The sequence below is a fragment of the Mandrillus leucophaeus genome, unplaced genomic scaffold (assembly GCF_000951045.1).
Source record: "Mandrillus leucophaeus isolate KB7577 unplaced genomic scaffold, Mleu.le_1.0 Scaffold325, whole genome shotgun sequence".
NCBI lineage: Eukaryota > Metazoa > Chordata > Mammalia > Primates > Cercopithecidae > Mandrillus > Mandrillus leucophaeus.
The window spans coordinates 1,168,240-1,181,538 of record NW_012103421.1 but is presented as its reverse complement, the minus strand read 5'-3'; the positions used below and the strand labels follow the sequence as shown (position 1 = coordinate 1,181,538).

General features: G+C 61.6%; 1 protein-coding gene across 5 annotated transcripts in view; it reads left to right on the top strand.

Moving 5' to 3' along the window:
* CD81 (CD81 molecule) overlaps nucleotides 1–13,299 on the top strand; it is a 21,717-nt gene that overhangs the window by 1,808 nt on the left and 6,610 nt on the right. Inside the window, exons 1-3 of one of the 5 annotated variants that reach the window (XM_011988208.1) lie at nucleotides 8,075–8,173; nucleotides 8,568–8,654; nucleotides 12,835–12,949. Coding sequence is in view for 1 of the 5 variants with exons in the window: in XM_011988206.1 (XP_011843596.1) it covers nucleotides 7,799–7,825; nucleotides 12,835–12,949 (142 nt within the window). In the remaining 4 variants the exon portion in view is untranslated. Of the gene's footprint in view, nucleotides 1–4,129; nucleotides 4,215–6,861; nucleotides 6,889–7,693; nucleotides 7,826–8,074; nucleotides 8,174–8,567; nucleotides 8,655–12,834; nucleotides 12,950–13,299 lie in introns of those variants that run through there. The other 4 variants (XM_011988210.1, XM_011988209.1, XM_011988206.1 and 1 more) reach the window with 4 other exon arrangements.

Sequence of the window (13,299 nt, the reverse complement as noted above, 5' to 3'; positions counted from 1 at the left end):
CCCGCCCCCATGAGCTCATCAAGGGCCGCCGCCCCTGGATGGTGGGGCGGGGGCGCACACTTTGCCCGAGGTTGGGGGCGATCCGCCTCACTCTCTCCCCAGCCCAGCTAACTCGCCAGTCTGCTGTCACCACCCGGGACCTTCCCGGGGGTCGCGCCTAAAAGGACGTCACCGCTGGGGTGGCCCAAAAGCTGGGGTGCGCGCACCCTGGCTGTCCTGCCTGGGGGCCGATCTCCCTCTCCTCACCCAGACATGTTCCAGCCTAGGCCTCCTCCCAGAAGGGCTCTGGAGGCCTTGCAGGAGTGGGGTCCCGCGGTTCTGAGTTGGCACAAGGAAGAGAGTGGCACCAGGGGCCTGGAGTGGATGGCAGGGTCTGGGAGTGGGGCCGCTGCTTTGGAAAGAGGGGCCCCCATCTTTGGGTGCCAACGTGGGTGGAGGAGGGTCTCCTGCTGAGAATGGCTTTCTCCTGACCGCAGTCTTTGCTGCTGGGAAGTGACTGATGGGCTTTCGCCTTTTGTTTCCATTTCCTGTCAGTGTTGGAATTGGGGAAGGGGTGGAAATCCCTTCTTGGCCTGGAAGGACTGGAGTGGGTGTCCATGACCGTGGCCTCCCCGTGGCCACGCCCCTGGGCAGACACTGCAAGCCCCTCCCCGTGTCCCCCCAGGCTGTCACCCCCTTCTCGTGGAAGACTCGGCTGATGTCCCAGTGGACCGAGTGTTTCTCAAGTTGAGGCAGGGAGGGCAAACTTTTAAAATGGCCCCTGGAGCCAGTGTGTGGGACCAGAGACATCTGTTTCCCATCTGGACTGCTGAGGATCCCAGTGCGGATCTGGGGCAGGGAGATTGTTTGGACGGGGAAGGACAGAGGCTGAACTGAACTCGCAGCTGGGAGAGGAGTGGAGCGGTCACATCCCACCTTCCCCAAGACCGACTGTTCTGCACAGTCTGCTTGGGACACTGGTGGGAGTCACTGTAGCCTTTGGCTCTGCCCTGGCAGTGGGGGCAGCGAGGCCATCTGGGAGGGGCTTGCCCTCCCCAGGCACAGCCCTGGCACCTCGGCCGTTGCTTAGTGGTGGCCTGCTTCAGCCCAGGCATGTGGGAGAGGCACGGGACACAGGATGTCCCTCTGCCGGCCCCTGGAGCCCCATCCCCTGATGAGGGGAGTGTGGGCCTGGGGGCGGGGGCTGAAGGGGAGTCAGGGAAGGGGACTTCTCTGGAGGTGGATTTTTGCTCTCTGGACGATGCGTCACCGCTGGGTCACCGCTGGGTGAGTCCCTTCTGCCTGCCCAGGCTGAGAGGTCTCCCTGGCAGTCCCCCGGGAGTGTCGCCACGGCGGGCCTGGAAGTTTCCCAGGCAGCTGGGGTGGAGACCTGACGCATCCCAGGGATGCTTGTTATTAAGGCTCCAGGAAATGTCTCCAAGGCCTCACCACTCCCCTCCCCAGGGCCCGCTCCCCGCAAAGCATTGAGAACTGAGTCCGTTCACAGTCACTGTGGACCCACCCATCCACTGCGGCTCTGTTGTAGCCAGGAATGCCAGGCTGGGTGAGGTGAGGTTGGTGGGCACCACCCTGGTGGAACCCCCTCCACCGTGGTGTCGCAGGGTGTGTGGCTGAGAGCACAGTGCCATGGGCTTGGGCCTCCCTCAGTGGAGTCCCCACCACACTGCCCTGGTCCTGGGCCTTGGCCTCCCCCGTCTGCAGTGGGGGCCCTCAATGAGCCTGCCTCCTGGCGTTGTTGGTGGATTCACTGACACCCCTGCCTGAGTGTTGACAGGGGGCTTGGTACAGGAAGGGCTCAGGGTATGGGGGTTGGCCAAGGGTCCAAAGGGACCCCTGCCTCAGAGACCCCAGCCCAGGCAGGCAGGATGTGCGGTGGGGAAGGGGCTGCAGGAACCCTGCAGGGCCCAGAGGGACTCAGTGCAGTCCCGTGGGCTCAGGGGAGGCTGGTGGGGAGGAGGTTGACAATGCGTGTCTGGATGGGGCGCTTGTTAAAAGTTCCGTTTTAGAGAGGAAAAAGGCCTTGCCTGTGGGAGAAGGCAGCTGGGGTAGCCTGACCTCTTTCACAGAAAGGAGCTCCCACACACACGCACAGGCACTCACACACACGAATGTGCACACACCCTCACTCCCACCTGCACACACACTCACACTCTTGCTGTCTCACTTCCCGAGCCAAGGTGCGAGGGGGAGGTCCGGGCAGCGTGCACCTGCGCCCTGACCGCTTTGGGGGCCAATGAGAACTGGTCTCCCTGGGTGCGGGGCTGGCCCAAGCAGGGAAGATATTGCAGACACCCTGGCCAAGCAGCGTGGAAATCCTGTCCCTTGGGTGGGTCTGGGAGCCTCCATCAGAGGCGGCTGGCACCTGAGACCCACTGCTGCCAGGAGCAGGGCAGGAAAGCCTGTGTCCCGGGGCAGGGGCAGGGGACTGGCCCGTGGGAGCCTTGCCTTCCTCATCTGTGAAATGGATATAAGAGGCTTCTCCTCGGAGGCTGGCCAGGGAGCCCAGGAGAGGTGTCACCAGTCCCCGCAGGGAGAAGAGCTGTGTCTCCTGCCTGGGACTGGCTGCTCCCCCAACCTAATGCAGCTGGTGGCCACCTCCCAGTGGCAGGGCAGCCAAACCCGGCCGGGAAAGAGACTGATTAGAAGCCTCACTAACGGGTATTTCTCGCTTCCAGACGGCACATGACTGTCACTTGGCAAGTCTGTGGCCGTCCTTCCAGGAGAGGGGCTGCAACCCTGGCAGGCGCTGTGGGGGAGGGGGGCTAGGACATCCTGTGCCTGGTTTCACCAAGTGGGCGTGTGGACTTTCCCTGGCTCCCCCAGGCTGTCTGACTGCACAGCTTTGGGGAAACGGTCACTGGGGCAAGCGGGCTGAGAAGAGGAAGTCTGTAGTTTGTCCCTGCTACAGACTGGCCCCAGTGAGGCCGTCCAGAAGTGCAGGGCACAGAACGAAAGCAAGGAGGTGTGGGCCTACTTTCCTGGTCGCCCCTCTGGCTGGCTGTGGCTCTACCGCGTGCTGACAAGTCACCCACCCTCCCTGAGGGCACCAGGGTGCGTGCCCGAAAGCCCTCCATTCTTTCCTGGGTTTGAGGGTCCTTCTCCTACACCCGCCCCAGCGCCCAGTTCAGCTCAACTTTCAGAAATCTGGTTCACCCCCAATCCCTATCTCATAACTGCTTCCAAGCCCAGACAGGGAGACAGACCCCAAACGATCCCCTATTTCCGCACCTGAAATCCCGCCATGGGAAGAGCTTTGCTCATAGAGTCAATAAGGCTTAGAGTCCAGGCACCTGTGCGAGGGAGCAGGTGGTCACCCTCGTGCCGGCTGCGGATTGGAGAGGACCCTGGGGATGGGGTGGGGCTGGGAGGAGCCAGGTACCCTGCCCCTTGGTTGGACCCCACCTCCCTGTGATCCAGGCTGGGCGCACCGTGGGTGCTGGGTGGTCTTCCACCCCTGCAGGTGTCTGACTTGTTCCCAGCACCCCTTTGGGCAAGAAGAACCAGGCTTTCCCAGAAATGGGCTTCGGTGATCTCCACTTCCGAGTCGTCCCCACCTGCCTGGTAGGACGCAGTGGCACCTGGTATGCTGGGCAGCCTTCCAGGAACCTCTGGACTTACTCAGTGTCCCCCAGCCCTGCACACACATTCTTTGTGTTTCTGGGCCCAAACTAAGACCCCCAACCTGGGCTGCAGAGCAGGTGCTGAATCATGAGAGACCCTTGAGGGTCCTCCAGGTAGGCCCCCAGTGCTGGAGGAGTCCCCTCAGGCAGGGGCCATGCCCAAGGGCATGGAAGGTCAGCTGGATCTCGCTTTCGGGGCTGTAGGCGTCCTGTGCTAGCCGCCAATGCCATGGCCTTAGGATGGCCAGGAGAAGGCAGCTGCCCCCCACTCCCCACACGAGGTGTTTGAGGGCTGCGGGCTCAAGGAGATGTGGTAGGGCTGGGGGGCCAGGGGCGCAGAGCTCGTAAGTGCCTCTCTCCCGGATGCGGGTGCCCCAGCAGGGGAGCTTCGAGAGTCCAGGTGTGAGATGCCAAATGCCAAGGGCCTGAGAGGAGGGAGCGTCCAGCTTGGCCAGAGGCTGGTGGCTCACGCCCCCACCCCGCCTTGCCCTTCTGTCTGGAGCTGTGCCCTCCCACTACGTTTGGAAAGTGATTGCTTCCCTCTTCCTCAGCCCCCTGGGCTCCCAGTTATGGAAGTGGTGCGATTCGGAGAAGGTAAAGGATGGGAGGGAGAGGGCTGAGTGATGGGGACCCCGCAGGGCGCCCTGTGCTGTGTTACATGGAGCTCCAGGATCAGGGCAGGCGGGCAGCCTGGGGTCCTCACTTCTGTCCCCAGCCAGACCAGGCCCCTCACAGCCTGCCAGGAGCATGATATCCAGTGCGGTGCAGAACTAACCTCAAAGCTCAACCCCAGGTAACAGCGTAGGTAAAACACATGACAGGGCATGAGGCTCACCCCAGGACAGGTGAAGGATCCAGGCTGATGGGGGCCCAGAACAGTCCTGATCCTGGAGCTCCTTTCTGAGCGGGACCCCAGGGGTTTCCGAGGGGCCACGGTTTGGGAAGCACAGACTCCAGCCCGCACCCCATCCTGGGCCCCTGGGAGCTCACCCTCTCACACAGTACATGGGGCAGCCGCAGGCCACTCCTCCACCCCCGGGACTCGGCCTGACCTTGGGGCTGCATGGAACAGTCTTTCCTTCTGTCCCCGAGAAGATGAAGGCAGCTCAAAGGAAGTAGTCCCCACTCTGCGCTGGGCAGGCTCCGAGCCTGGAGCCACCCACACCGCCCCAGGCTTGCCTGGTGATTATCAGGCCCACTGGGCAGTAAGGAAGCCACGGTTCCAGAGTGGTGGCTTGTGAGGAGCCCCAGCTGAGTGGGGTGCCTCTGGGGCGGGTGGCCACACCCAGGCGGGGGCAGGTACTGGCTCTTGACCAGGCTGTGTTGGGCAGCATCTCAGGTACTGCTGGTGGCCAGAGACACCCTGAGCTGCCCTGGGCCCCTCTACCTGCTCTCTGGTCCTCTGCCTGAGGCCACCCATCTCCCGCCTCCCGTCACCCTCCCTCGGGGGCACTGGCCCACCCAGACCTTTTTCTTTGAAGCACATGGCCCTGGGGTTGCCAGCCACCCCACAGCCCCTTGCCTGGCTCTTCCCCAGTGGGTCACTGGGACTGTGTTGACACACCTTTCCTACAGGGGCCAATGGGGTAGAGGAGCTTCCCAGAGCAGGGATAGGCTTAGAGTGGAGCAAGGGACTTCCTGGCTTCCCTGCCTTGGGAACAGCTGGCCCTGGAAGGGGCTTGGTCCTCGGGGCACCGGTGCCCACCACCCCCGATGCCTGGGAGACACCAGCATCCTCTGAGCCTGTGCCCATCCTCCTGGTCCTGAGGGAAATGACTCCTCACATCCCCCCAGCAGGCGGGGCCTGAAGGCCAGCATCCTCGCCTGACACCTATTTTTAGATGCTGAGACAGGCGGCTTCCTCGGGGCCAGGGACCAGGGGCCCTGTGAGTGGAGCTTCCGCTTTCTGGCCTAGGAGAGGATTCCTGCTCCTCTTCCCTCCATGCTGCCTTCCTGGCCCTGGAGGCCACAATGGGGTCGGAGGGGCAGCTGCTCACCACCTAGGAGGGCCTGAGAGGGCCCCACATCACCCAGGGAGGAGTCTGGCTCTGTCCCCAACCTCCACACCCAGGCCTGGCACTGCCCCTTCTTGGTGGGCAGAGAGTGAGGGGTTGGCCTGCGGGGACCCGGGCTGGAGGGGCCGTTCACCTCCGGCCCCCAGCGTCCCTTCCTGGAAGCACCTTGGCAAACCACTCCCCTCCTTCACCCTCCTTCACCCTCCTTCACCCTCCTTCACCCAGTATCTCCAGGGAGGCTTCTTCCCTTCCTTCCTACCTCAGGGCCTCACTGTCCTCCTGGAGAGGGTGTCTCAGGCCCCGGCACCTCCCAGTGGCTGAACCAAATGGGCCTTTCCCGGTGTGTTTCCTGCTTGTGCAGTCCCTGGGGTGGGTGAGCAGGCACAGAGCCCGCAGTACGGCCCTGCCTGGGGTGGGTGAGCAGGCACAGAGCCCGCAGTACGGCCCTGCCTGGTGACCCCTCTCCCCAGGAGCATCAAGGGAGGGCCTGGGCTAGAGACACACAGACACCTGGCCTCTGTGTAAAGGCGGGTGAGCTGATGTACCATCGTCCTCGTCCCCCACTGGGGTGCCTGGGCAGCACTTGGGGTGACCACTTGGCCCGTCTGGGTGGGGTAAGGTATGGGTGCAGCGACCAGATCCCTGCCCCTTCCTGCAGATGTGGGGGTGTGTGTGCTGGCGTGGAGAGCTCCCACCCGAAGTTCTGACTCCCGGCTGTCTGGGGCCTGCGGGGGCAGCGGGCAGCTGGCATGGGTAGGGGAGCTGCCCTCGGCCTGCCTGGGCAGCGCCTGCTGCCTTTTGCTCCCTTTCAGCTGCTTCTTGGAAACAGCGGACAGCCTGGGCAGGAACCCAGTGTGCTTGGCAGCCCCCCCGTTTGAAGTCGATTCTGTCATTTATTAATTCCCAGGAAGGAGAAAGAAACAATCCTTCATAGACTTACAAACACTGCTTTCAGTAGCCTTGCAAGGAGCCCTCCAGGAACCCCACAGGTTACCTGGGCTCCATCCTGAGGGCCACCCTCCATCCCCAACCCCCAGCAGCGCATCTTGTGGGGTGGGACGTCTCGGGAGGTGGAGTGTCTCGGGAGGTGGGGCGTCTCGGGAGGTGGGGCGTCTCGGGAGGTGGGGCGTCTCTGGGGCCGGGCCACTTGGGAGGCGGGACATCATGAGGGCAGGGCATCTCAGAAGCCGGGCACCTCCAGAGCCTGGAGTATCTTAGGAGGTGGGAGCTGGTGGCAGAGAGGCGTCCCACAGGCAAGCTTTGAGCAGGGAGGTGCCTGTATGGATGTCTCTGTGGGGAGAGGGATGACAGGAGGTCCAGATTCCAGCACTTACGAAGCCTGTGTTGGAGAGCCGGGTGCTGCTGTGCAGGCTGAGTTGTGTGGATGTCACAGCTTCTGCACTTTTATTTCCTGGTTTGTAGACACGGCAGAGAGAGGCTGAGATGGGCCTGAGGTCACCTAGGTGAAAGGCACTCAGCAGCCAGGGCCTTGGGCTGCCCTCTACCTTATCACCATGAAAGCGGGACTCTCTCTTTTAACTGACATCTGGGCTCCATAGTTACTCCAGTCCTAACTCTGATGGATCCTAAAACTGCACTTCTAAGGACACGGCTTTGGTGTTTCCCACGCTGCTGCTTGCCCCTGGGAAGCATTGGCTCCGCCTCGGAAGAAGTTAGCACCAAGATGGCAGCCTGGGGCCTTTGGGGCCCAGAAGAAACACTGGCCCCCAGGAGTTCAGTCATCAGGGACTTGGGACGTGGGGGCTTTTCAAACAGCTTTATTTAGACGTGATTGACACACAGTAAATGCAGATGTTTAAAGGGAACAACTTGGTAACTTTTGACAGATTTATACCCCTGTGAAACCATCACCAACTCCCCAAGCACCTCTGGGACCCTTGGGATCCCTGCTTCCTGCCCCTCCTCCCTGTCCCAGGGCAACCACAGGCCCTCGCTGTGGGTGCACACAGCATGCATTTCAACAAGTGAACTCAGAAGGCGCTTGTGCACCGTTGCTGTTCTGCCTCTTTGGTTCAGCACAATTACCCAGAGGCGCACCCGTGCTGTGGCGTGTCCGTCGTCTCTGCACCCGTGCTGTGGCGTGCCCGTCGTCTGTTCCTTTTTATTGCCGAGCAGGGTTGCACCCACGTGTGCAAGGCCGCGATGACCCCCAGGTCCATCCGTTCACCGGTCAGTGGGCATGTGGGTTATTTCCGTTTGGGGCATTTACAAGAAACGTTGCTAGAACATTTGTGTACAAGTCTTGTGTGAACCTGAGTTCATCTCTCTTGGATAAATACCTGGGCATGGAGCAGCTGGGTCATGTGAATGTGGGTTTCACCACTTAAGCAGCAGTTTTACATAACTGCCAAACTGTTATTCAAGGTGGCTGGACCGTTTTACAGCCCCCGTTGCGTGCGCCCCAGTCGCCTCGCCCAGCAGCACGTGCTGTGGTTGGTCGTTTTCATGGCAACCAATCCTCCGGGTGTGCTCAGGCCGTGACTGCAGCTTGACCTGGGTTTCCTGGTCCCTAGCGAGGTGGAGCATCTCTTGTGTGCTTATTTGCTGTGTATCTTCTATGCGGAAGGGTGTGTTCCCATCTTTTGCCCATCTTGTAAAGCTTGGGTTGTCGGTTTGCTTGCTGTTGAATTTGGAAAGCTCTGCATACGTTCAGGGCAGAGGTCCTTTACCAGGCCCTGCCCCGTGTCTTTCGGAGAGCAGGTGGCTTCCGCGTTCCTGGCTCTGGGGAACTCTAGTCCTGCCACATGGGGTCTGTTATGGGGCAGGGGCACCTCTGCCTTTCCCACCACGGGGCGTGGGGCTTTGGAGCTGCCATTGCCCTCCCTCGTAGGTGGCCCTAGGGGAGCCCCTCCGCCTCCATTTCCTCATCCAGAAACTGGGGGTGACCATCACCACCACTATTGTCACCTAGCTCCAGCTCAGGGTCCCTGCTGAAGGCCAGAGAGCTCGGCGTGGCCCCCTGTGGGTCCATGCTAGGGCTGGGAAGACTAAGGCCCAGGTGAGGCCTCTGCCCAGTGCCTGGCACTCCTTCCTGCCCCATTTTTCCACCCAGGGTGGCTCCCGACTGTTTCTGGTAGCCTCGGGGACAATTGAGGTGGGCAGGCTGGCGTCACCACCCCCATTTCCCACTGTCCTACCCACCCCCTCCTGGCCCAGCTGTTCTGCCCTATTAAAAGTCACATGGGCCCTCGGGTCCTTCCTGGTGTTGACCCAGGCTCCTCCAGGCCCTGCAGGCCTGGACCAGCCTTCCCTGCAACCCTCAGCAGAGGCCTGGGGCCGGGGCTTGTCTGGGGGCAGCCTCCCCACACGGCCCTGGAGTCTGAAAAGAAGCCCCTTCCCAGAGCCCAGCAAGGAGCTGCAACGTGGCCTGGAGTCCCACCATTAGCAGGTTTGGGGTTTAGGCTAAGCTTTGCTGTCACTACCTTTCTGTTAGGACGTTGTGCCCATTAGATGGGGTCATCCCCTCAGTGCCCAGGCTAGAGGAGAGGTGGTCCCTGCCCAGCCAGGGAGGGCGTGGGGTGGATCAGCCCCTATGGAGCAGCTTCCGAGCCAGGCACGGTTCCAGGATCAGCTCTGTTTCATAGAGGGGGACACTGAGGCACAGGGAGCCCGGGGACCCTTCCAGCGGTCCCGCAGCTCCTGTGGCTGAGTCAGGGTTTGTCGCCAGGTCTCTGTGGGGATGAGGCTCCCCCATCCACCTGCCCCACTCTGTCCTGGAACAGCTCTCAAAACGGTCTCCGGACCACAGTTTCAAAACAAAATAAGCGATGTTTTCAGAGGCCCTGGAGGAAGCCAGAGTTACCACGGCAACTCTCGGCCTCGCCACCTCCTCCCCCCAGGCTGCAGATGGAGCCAGCTCAGGAGGGCAACAGGGTGAGGACAGCCAGGCTCTCTGGGGCCACCCCCCAGCCCCCACCCTTCTTGCCTCTCCTGCACTGTCCACGACCCTCCCTGTGCTCCCACGGGTGTAATGGGCCCAGAAGAACTAGGAGCTGCCTGCTCCTGCAGGATTCTGGAAGTCGGGGGCCCCTGGCCTCCCTGGGGCCTTGTCATGTGAGGGGCACACTTGGGGTCCCAGCTGCCAGATGGTTTCCAGTACTGCCCGCAGGTGCCCGTCGGGCCCTCAGTGATTCTAACACACCTTCCCCTCGGCACGGAAGAACTTCAGTCTGGGGCCTGGGCAGGGGAAGTAGGCTGCCATCCTCTCTAAACCAAAGTATGGAAATTGAGTTGAAACTCCCATAGGAGGGCAGGAGGTACAGCTCCTCAGAAGAAGGTCTGAGAAACCACAGCCCAGGTGGTTGTGTCGGGTGCATGGAGAAGGTGCTCTGGCAGCCCCGCTACGGGGGACCACCAACAACCCCTTTGGGGTGAGAGCCCCACCAGGCTGGAGTGCAGCAGCATTGTGGTCACAGCTCACTGCAGCCTCCAACACCTGGGCCCACAGTCTGCCCACCTCAGCCTCCCAGGTGGCTGGGACCACAGGCATATGCCACCATGCCCAGCTAATTATTTTTACTTTTTGTAGAGATGGGATCTTGATATGTTGCCCAGGCTGGTCTTAGACTCCTGGCCTCAAGCAGTCCTCCTACCTCGGCCTCCCAAAGCGCTGGGATTACAGGCGTGAGCTACCACACCTGGATAATTTTTTTCTCGGAGACAGAGCCTCGCTCTGAGACCCAGGCTGGAGTGCAGTGGCACAATCATAGCTCACTGCAGCCTCAATCTCCTGAGCTTAAGCGATCCTCCCATCTCAGCCTCCTAAGGTACTGGGATTACAGGCGTTTGCCACCACGCCCAGCCCCCTCTGGCCTTATTGTTTGCCAGGCCCAGCTTAGGTCCCAGAGGAGGGGAGGCAGGAGTGTGAGGGGAAGGGGGAAGAGGTATAGAGCCCCCAGCTCCTCCACCCACCCGAACCCTCACCGAGGCCCTAGACCGGCCTGCCTGGGGAGTCCTCAGGGCTTTCCTTGGGTGTGGGCCATGGTACTGGGGCCCGAAGCTCACACTCTGCTGGGCACAGTCCCCTGCCCACCCCCACCTTAGGGCCTTGCTTCCCTGGCAGGGCCGTTGGAGCAGGAGTGGGGCTGTCCAGGTGGTGGTCTTGGGTACAGCTCCCGGTTTCTCTTTTTTTTTTTTTTTTTTAAGCTTTCGGTTTCTCTTCTGCAGTTGACCGGCAGCCCTGCATCTGTGGTGGGGTCGGCGCCTGGTGCTGGTGAGGCAAGGCCTCAGCTGCTGGGACAGGACCTGCCTGGCACCCAGCTGGTGGCAGAGCCAAGCATTCCGACTCAGCTCTGGGAGCAGCTGCCTTCTGGGCTGACATTCTCCGCTGGGGAAGTTGTGCCCTCATCGCCCTGGGTGTCTCCTCACCTGACTGATTTCATCTTGTGTCCCCCTGCCTCCTCCTCCAGGAAGCCCCCAGGGCCTGGCCCTTTGTGAGAGTGGCATGGAGGAGGAAGGCAGACTCGCCCAGGCCATTGGGAGCCGGATGGTGGCCACACTTGTGGGGCCCTGACCCCACAGGCTTCTTTAGAACGCCCTGGCGTGGGTGGTCCCTGCCTGAGTGCTGCGCACGGCTGTCTGCCAGACTGGATTTTAGGGGATTCTCGTACTGTCCTCCTGGGGCAGCAGGGGGTAAAGCCTGACCCACCCAGACTGTCCAGCAACAAGGGCCTCCTATTATGGACCAGGGACCCTGGAACTGACTGTGTCCTAGAGATGCAGTGTCCCCAGGCTGCTGGAGGGTTGTGGGGCCATGTTTCATGCCTGGGGCGGGAAGAAACCCCAGGAGGGGTCTGAAGGGGACCCAGTCTCCATCCCGTCTAGCAGGGAGGAGCATCTGCAAGAGGCGACCGACGAGTCCTGGAGTGGAGGAGGGTAGGGGCAGCAGGAGGTCGAGGGGTCCTGGAGTGGAGGGTAGGGGCAGCAGGAGGCCGAGGGGTCCTGGAGTGGAGGGTAGGGGCAGCAGGAGGCCGAGGGGTACTGGAGTGGAGGGTAGGGGCAGCAGGAGGCCGAGGGGTCCTGGAGTGCAGGAGGGTGGGGAGCAGCAGGACTCAGGGCCACTGGTCATTTATGGGGATCACATGGCCGCAGTGTGCCCTGCATGGTGCTAGGCACGAGGGACAGAAGAAAAGCCTATGTCCCCTCCCACCACCAGAGGGCTGGGCACTGCCCCTAGGGAGAGAGGAGGAATTGGTGCGTGCGGAGGGGGCCTAGGGCACGTGCCTGGCCTGGTCGGATGATCAGAGTGGGCTGAGCTGGGCCTGGTTTGGGACCCAGTCTCAAGGGTAGACCCCACCTGGCTAGAGTTGGTTGTGTGCACACAGGACGACCTGGCATTGAGGGCCTCTCCTCTCTGTGAGCCCCATCCCCGCCGGCCAGACTCCCAGCACAGCCCCCTTCCTGCCCCAGCTGCTGAGCGGCAGTGCTGGGCCGGCTTCTGTGCACCCCTTCCCCCAGCCCATCTTGGAAACCACAGCAGCTTCCTTCCTCCCGTTTCCCTTCCCAGGGCTGATGGCAGCAGGGATGTATCCCACAAACCCCGCAGGCCCTGGTGCCTACAGCTTGGCCCGGTAACATCAAATCCTACTCCCTCCTCCTGGCAGCAAAGATGGGGTGCCCCCACCCCAGAGTTTTCAGCACCCCCAGACAGAGGCAGTGCCCCAACGAGCTCAGAACTCTTGGGGTGGTGCCACATCCTTGCAGGAGGGTGTGGTGTTCCTGGGATGCTCAGGTCCTGGTATCACCTCTGGCCAGATGTGGAAAGTGAAACTACAGGGTGTCCAATTAAGCTTGAACTTCAGATAAACACTAGATTATTTTTTTGTATGTCCCATGCAATATTTGGGACACACTTATCCTAAAGAAGTATTCCGTTTTCATCTGAGAGGCAGATTGAACCGGCGTCCCGTGTCTTCCTGGCAGTCCTGTGCTGGAGTCGCACTCCACAGGTGCAGGGCAGGGCCAGGCTCCAAGAAGATGGCGGCCAAAGCACCTGCCTCATGCTTCCTGACTCCCGGGGCTCCTCGGGGCATTGTGAAAACCAGGGCAGCAGAGCTGACACCTGGTCCCTGCTCGGGAGCCAGCGGGCGGCTCAGCAAGGCAGGAGGCTGCTCAGGCTGCGCGTGTGGGGCAGGCGCAGTCCTCTTGGTACATGTGACACCGTTCCCGCTCTTTCCCAGCTGGCTGGAGGCGTGATCCTGGGTGTAGCCTTGTGGCTCCGCCATGACCCGCAGACCACCAACCTCCTGTATCTGGAGCTGGGAGACAAGCCTGCACCCAACACCTTCTACGTAGGTGAGTGCACGTGTGGCCGCAGACGCATTCAGGGAGGGCTTCCAGGAGGAGGCAGGGCCTAGCCTTTTGGATGAGGACATGGAGGGTGAAAGGCAGTTAGGCATGGCATATCTGGGCAGGGAGGTGGCCCTGGAAAGGGCTCTGGGCACAAGGGTTGAAATGGAGGTGGGCCTGTGGCCTGCTGGCTCCTTTGGCCTGAGCCAGGGCAGGGGGTGGCAGCCAGGCCTGGGCAGGGACTGTGTCGAGAGCTTGCTTATTTTAAGTGTGGGGTTATTTCAGGGGAGGCTCCCGGGGAAGGGTGGGGCTGGATGCCTGGGCTGCACTGAGCCTGGGAGGGAGGGAGGGAGGGA